Raw genomic sequence first — 7,525 nt, forward strand, 5'->3', positions numbered from 1 at the left:
TATGCCTCGCCCAGATGTAGAGGCCGGGGGTCATCCTCCTTTTCTAAAAAATCAGCCAATAGGTAGGAGTTGTCTTTAATCTCAGAGCAAATCAACATGCCACGTATTATATGCAGATGGAGCCCTTTTCCTTCTCTTCTCTCTTGTCCCCATTCAGAGTCGCTCTATCCCCTATCTCCTCCACCAGCGAGTTACTCTGGAGTAGAGAAAGGAGAGGTCCATTCAAGTCCTAGTATATACGAGTAGCAGGTCTAGGTGGAGTGTTACCATAGAGGTGAATGGCGTGATGTCGGTTAGGAGCGTGTCATCGCCATTTTTGAGCGGCGTGTGGTGGCTAGCAGTGGCTGGACATGCTATCGGAGGGAGGAACGCCGATGACTATGTGAATAAGCTCAATGTGTCCCATGATCATGTGGAGGGCTTGCACTTCGATCTCAACTTTGGTGGCCTTGACGATGGAGAAATACGAGAAGGAGAGAGGTGGAGCACAAGATCTAGCATTGATTAGGAGTTAGGACAATGATGCTGCCCATAGGCAACGGTGGACGATGGCGGGTGTGTTGTACCGTCTGGCCGAACGGAGGCCCTATGGAGCGGCACAAATGATACAATGGATAACATACTGATGAAACCTACGGACCACTTTCTTCCTCTGACCTGGAGCCATTAAGGGAGACAGTTTGGCGCGGGCTTGGAGTTCATCACTTCTTTCCCTTGCTTCCTCTAGAGCTGGTTGTGGTCCTTCTATGCCAAGTGGTATCGTCTCGGCAATGGCGGGATTGCAGCCGAGTTGAAGCCTTGGTTTGGGCCCAATTGTAGTCTTATATTTTGTTTTTGGATCCTCCGTGAATATAATATGGGCTTGGTAGTAATTTTCTTTCTTTCAAGTCATATTTTGTGTTTTGTATTGTTAGGGCATCTTCAATGGCAACCCGCAAATTTCTTGCAGCATCCGTCCGGGCTAGTCCGCGGATACGAATGCGGGAGGCAACCATCCAACTGTAGGCTCATATATTTTCATGACAACTCGAACCAATCAAATTCAAACCGGCGAATTTTGATATAAACACAACGGATTTCATTGAAACCATGATAATTTGTTTAGGGGGCTAAAAGGTTGATGTTGCGTATGTCGTCTCAGACACGCTACACGCCACGACAATCCAAGCGGTGAAAATATCAGCCGATACACCTAGCTAGCGTGCGCTGCCCGTGGCAGCCAATGCGCCACGACTGGCCTTATCGTTATCATCTCAATGGGCATGCACATCCTCACCACAAGCATCACTATCCAACCAAAATTTCAACCCAGAACGTAACAACTACTAGCTCTCTTCACCAGTACCATCGATCACGATGAATGGCTCACCGAAATACAATTGATAGCACGTTCTGTTTTGTTCATTCATGATGGAAGCAATCTGATCTCGACCGGTAGTAGGCTCATCAGGATCGACGTGTTAATTTGTCTGATTTCTCTCGCACATGCATGCAGCTCTGCTAGATCACTTGCGTCGTCATCGTCTCGATCAGCGGCGGGATGCTCTGCTCGTTCCTGAAATAGTTGGTCGGATCCACGGCGGCTTTCACCGATGCGAGCCTCCGGTAGTTCCCCACGAAGTACCGCTCGCCCCAGACCTTGCCGCTCTCGAAGGTGCCGTCGTCGTCGTTCTGGCCGATGTCCAGGTCTCGGAAGTTCACGTACGCCCGCCTCGGGTTCTTGCTCACGTTCTGCCCCATGAAGTCGTATAAGGTGTCGATCCAACTCTTGGCCGCCGCGCCGCAGTCACCCTGCTGATCCCAGTATGCAATGTACTGGACGACGTACAGCACGCCGTTCCGGTGCGGGTATGGCGTGGCGGCGGCGGAGACGCTGTCCATGAACCCGCCGTGGGGCTCCAGGATGATCTGCCCCGAGCCGTCCATTGGGAACCAGCGGGAGAAGATGTCCTTCCATACGGCCCTGGGGATGGCGCGTCGGACGTAGTCGGACTTGGCCTTGGTGAAGGCGCTCGTCCAGGCGGTCCTGTCCAAGAGCACTTCCTCCAGCGTGCCGTTGCTGGCGAAGCTGAGGAAGGGCGTGGCCGCGGACTGCAGCCAGGTCATCGGCTGGCAGTCGGCGCTCGTCATGCCGAGCTCCGGGAACTGCTCGTCCATCGTCGCCACCAGCGCGCCGCATGAGCCGAGGTAAAGTGCCTGGAAGAGAGCCTGCTGCCCCTGCTTTACGATCACCCTTATGGTGAGGTCGCTCGGGAGCGATGGCGCGACGTGCTGCCATCTAGTGAGGATGTCCACGGCGCCCTGGTCGACCGTCCTTCCGATGTTGACCACCGTCACCGTCGGCGGGACCCGCAGGAGCTGGACTTTCCACGAGAGCACGATGCCGAAGCTCCCGCCGCCGCCGCCTCGGATGGCCCAGAAGAGATCCTCCCCCATGCCGGCCCCGTCTAGGAGGTCCCCGTCGGCGTTGACCAGTGTGGCGTCGACGATCTTGTCGACGGCGAGGCCATGCTTGCGCGTCATCATTCCGATGCCCCCGCCGCTGAAGTGGCCTCCCACGCCGACGGTCGGGCACTCGCCGGCCGGGAACGCGACCCGGGAATCGTTCTTGGCGATGGCGTAGTACAGCTCGCCGATAGTGGCGCCGGAGTCGACCCAGGCCGTGGACTTGAGCCGGTCGACGCGCACGGCCCGGAGGTTGGCGCCGAGGTCGACCACCGCGAACACCTCGGACGGCCACACCGAGCGGTACGACAGGCCCTCGTAGTCGTGCCCGCCGCTGCGCACGCGGAGGCGCACGCCCTGCCTGCGGCCGCACACCACGGCGGCCTGGACATGGGAGGCGTCGCGAGGAGTCACGATGCAGAGCGGCGGCCTCACCGTGGCGTTGATGAAGAACTTGGGGTTCTTGATGGAGGAGACCAGCACGTCGATGAAGTTGCTGGAGCTCTGCGTGTACACCAGCTCGTTGGGTATCTTCTCCCGTAGGCATTGGAGGAAGCCATGGCCATCGGAGGAAGCTAGGGAAGGAACAGACGTCAGGTAGCATGAGAAGAAGCTCACGGAAAACGCGAGTGCCAAGCCTCTGAGCATTGTACTTCAATTATCTGGACCTCCCCAATCCCCTGAGCGAGAGTGCTGTACTACTTCAATTATCTGGAGCTCCTCCCTCCGTTCCACGTGAAACACGAGGTCGTGCACGCATTGCATCAAGGGACATCGTTGATGCGTTTATGCACAAGTAAGTCATGAGTGGGAACTATCTAGATGGTGATTTTTCTGCACTGAGATGTGTTCCGTCGCTATTGTGAGATGTGTTCCGTCGCTATTGTGAGATCCGTGCCACCCATGTTTTCTAAAAAAGTTGATAAATTTTGTGTTGTTTCAAAATATTGTAAGATATTTTGTTAGTTTTTCTCGTTATTTCAAAGTGTATCATAATGTTTCATTGTGTACCAGTAAATTCATTTTGAAACAAGTGCACTTTTTTGTTGGCACAATACAAAACATTAACTTTGAAATGAGAAATGCTAAAAAAAAACTTTGAAATGAGAAAAAGGACGCAATAAAACATTATGTTACACAACGAAGCCAGATATATTTTGTCTCAACATAGAAACGTGGCATGAATGCCAAAGCGGTGAACACTATGGATGCACGCATGGAATATTTCGTGCATAGTAGAATATCATTTCTAGAACTCTCTATCTTATGCATCAGAATATGAGGACTAGAAGATATTGAACCCGGTCGTTTCTTGTATGTAGCAACTTTATAAATTTACTAAGCCACCATAGAAAAAAAATCTCATGGAGTTTTTATTTTGTTCATGTATTAGATCGATTTTGAGATCTAATGCATGGGCTTGAATTTATAGGGCTTTGTAGTACCTAGGTTTGTTAATTATGGGCCTACACTTTCAGGGCTATTATTGGGTTCAAAATTTGAAAATCTTGGTGGCCGAAACATCACAAGGCCTTCTCAATCTCTAGCCACTCTCGCTGGAACTGTAAGACGTATTGTTGGGAAACTGCACGACACCCTAAACAGGGTGTGGCTATTTCATATATATATAAGTACCAGAGGGTACAATACAAGGTGTATATAGAGTCTATGTATTTACAGTCTAACAAAACCTCCCTCAATCTTAACTATGGTTGAAGTACAAAGTAAGTTAAGATTGCGCCTACAACATACAAACTGTAGCCGTGAAAGAGGCTTCGTGAAGATGTCAGCAAGTTGATCTTTGGAGGAGATAAACTTGATACAGAGTAGCTTCTGTGCAACGCGTTCCCGGACAAAATGATAGTCAACCTCAATGTGTTTCGTTCGGGCATGGAATACCGGATTAGATGAAAGGTATGTAGTACCGATGTTGTCACACCAAAGGACTGGAGGCTGACTGGGAGAGACTCTCAACTCTCGCAGTAAGGACTGTACCCATATAATCTTAGCTATGACATCAACAACTACCTTGTACTCAGCTCCAGTACTGCTGCGAGATACTGTAGCTTGCTTCCGAGCATTCCAGGCGATCATGTTAGGACCAAAGAACACAGCATATCCCCCCGTGGATCGCTTGTCATCAGGACTACCAGCCCAATCTGCATCTAAGAAGGCCGAGAGCTCACAAGATGGCGCAGGCTGAAGAAGCAAACCATACGAGGCAGTGAGACAGACATAACGCAGAATACGCTTCACAGCTGACCAATGTGACGTCCTGGGTGCATGAAGAAACTGACACACACGGTTAACTGCATAGGAGACATCTGGTCTGGTGATGGTGAGGTATTGCAGACAACCAACAAGACTGTGGTACTCAGTAGCATCGTCCGGTGAAAGAGGATCTCCATCAAGAGCAGACAACCGATCAGTTGCAGACATCGGAGTGATAGCGTGTTTGCACTGTAACATACCAGCACGACACAGTAAGTCCAGAGAATACTTCTTCTGAGTAAGAGTCAACCCAGCAGAAGACCGTGAGACCTCCAGACCAAGGAAGTAGTGGAGAGCACCTAAGTCCTTGACAACAAATTCATCACTCAACACAGTCACAAGACGATCAGCAGCAACATCTGAGGAACTGATGAGGATGATATCGTCAACAAAAACCAGTAGATATATTGTAACCTCAGGACGCTGAAGAAGGAATAGGGACGTGTCAGCTGTGGAGGGAATAAACCCAAGAGCTCGAAGAACAGAGCCAAGGCATGCATGCCACGCACGAGGAGCCTGTTTAAGTCCATATATAGCCTTAACTAGATGACAGAGATGTCGAGGACGCGCAGAATCAACAAAACCTGAGGACTGGCGCATATAAACCTCCTCCTCCAAGACTCCATGCAGGAAAGCATTCTGCACATCAAGTTGACGAAGAAACCACCCTCGAATAACAGCAAGAGAGAGCAACGAACGAATGGTAGTAGGCTTGATAACTATTGGAAATATGCCCCAGAGGCAATAATAAAATGATTATTATTATATTTCCTTGTTCATGATAATTGTCTGTTATTCATGATATAATTGTGTTATTCGGAAATCTTAATACACGTGTGAATACATAGACCACCACATGTCCCTAGTGAGCCTCTAGTTGACTAGCTCGTTGATCAACAGATAGTCATGGCTTCCTGACTATGGACATTGGATGTCGTTGATAACGGGATCACATCATTAGGAGAATGATGTGATGGACAAGACTCAATCCTAAGCATAGCAGAAGATCGTGTAGTTCGTTTGCTAGAGCTTTTCCAATGTCAAGTATCATTTCCTTAGACCATGAGATCGTGTAACTCCCGGATGCCGTAGGAGTGCTTTGGGTGTACCAAACTTCACAACTTAACTGGGTGACTATAAAGGTATACTACGGGTATCCCCGAAAGTATCTGTTGGGTTGACACGGGTCGAGACTGGGATTTTTCACTCCGTATGACGGAGAGGTATCTGTGGGCCCACTCGATAATGCATCATCATAATGAGCTCAATGTGACCAAGTGTTTGGTCACGGGATCATGCATTACGGTACGAGTAAAGTGACTTGCCGGTAACGAGATTGAATGAGGTATTGGGATACCGATGATCAAATCTCGGGCAAGTAACTGTTGGAAATATGCCCTAGAGGCAATAATAAAAGCATTATTATTATATTTCCTTGTTCATGATAATTGTCTTTATTCATGCTATAATTGTGTTATCCGGAAATCGTAATACATGTGTGAATAACAGACACCAACATGTCCCTAGTGAGCCTCTAGTTGACTAGCTCGTTGATCAACAGATAGTCATGGTTTCCTGACTATGGACACTGGATGTCATTGATAACGAGATCACATCATTGGGAGAATGATGTGATGGACAAGACCCAATCCTAAACATAGCACAAGATCGTATAGTTCGTTTGCTAGAGTTTTCCAATGTCAAAGTATCTTTTCCTTAGACCATGAGATCGTGTAACTCCCGGATACCGTAGGAGTGCTTTGGGTATACCAAACGTCACAACGTAACTGGGTGACTATAAAGGTAGACTACAGGTATCTCCGAAAGTGTCTGTTGGGTGACATGGATCAAGACTGGGATTTGTCACTCCGTATGACGGAGAGGTATCACTGGGCCCACTCGGTAATGCATCATCATAATGAGCTCAGAGTGACCAAGTGTCTGGTCATGGGATCATGCATTACGGTACGAGTAAAGTGACTTGCCGGTAACGAGATTGAACGAGGTATTGGGATACCGACGATCGAATCTCGGGCAAGTAACATATCGATAGACAAAGGGAATAGCGTACGGGGTTGATAGAATCCTCGACATCGTGGTTCATCCGATGAGATCGTCGTGGAGCATGTCGGAGCCAACATGGGTATCCAGATCCCGCTGTTGGTTATTGACCGGAGAGTCGTCTCGGTCATGTCTGCTTGCCTCCCGAACCCGTAGGGTCTACACACTTAAGGTTCAGTTACGCTAGGGTTGTAGGGATATGTATATGCAGTAACCCGAATGTTGTTCGGAGTCCCGGATGAGATCCCGGACGTCACGAGGAGTTCCGGAATGGTCCGGAGGTAAAGATTTATATATGGGAAGTCCTGTTTCGGGCATCGGGACAAGTTTCGGGGTTATCGGTATTGTACCGGGACCACCGGAAGGGTCCCGGGGGTCCACCGGGTGGGTCCACCTGTCTCGGGGGGCCACATGGGCTGTAGGGGGTGCGCCTTGGCCTACATGGGCCAAGGGCACCAGCCCCACATAGGCCCATGCGCCTAGGGTTTGAGGGGGAAAGAGTCCTAGGAGGGGAAGGCACCTCCTAGGTGCCTTGGGGGGGAGGGAAACCCCCTTGGCCGCCGCACCCCCTAGGAGATTGGATCTCCTAGGGCCGGCCACCCCCCCTTGGCCCTCCTATATATAGTGGGGGAGAGGAGGGACTTCATACCTGAACGCCTTGGCCTTTGGTTGCCTCCTTCTCCCTCCCCAACACCTCCTCCACCTCCATAGTGCTTAGCGAAGCTCTGCCGGAGTACTGCAGCTCCAT

General features: G+C 50.0%; 1 protein-coding gene across 1 annotated transcript; it reads right to left on the minus strand.

Annotated features, from left to right (window-relative positions):
* Positions 1 to 1,186: 1,186 nt before the first annotated feature.
* Positions 1,187 to 3,193, minus strand: LOC123042628 (berberine bridge enzyme-like Cyn d 4). The gene has a single exon (XM_044465049.1). The coding sequence runs from the start codon at positions 3,091 to 3,093 to the stop codon at positions 1,501 to 1,503; it is 1,593 nt and encodes a 530-aa protein (XP_044320984.1). The 5' UTR covers positions 3,094 to 3,193; the 3' UTR covers positions 1,187 to 1,500.
* Positions 3,194 to 7,525: the final 4,332 nt, after the last annotated feature.

This window comes from Triticum aestivum, chromosome 2B, assembly GCF_018294505.1.
Source record: "Triticum aestivum cultivar Chinese Spring chromosome 2B, IWGSC CS RefSeq v2.1, whole genome shotgun sequence".
In the NCBI taxonomy this organism is placed as follows: domain Eukaryota; kingdom Viridiplantae; phylum Streptophyta; class Magnoliopsida; order Poales; family Poaceae; genus Triticum; species Triticum aestivum.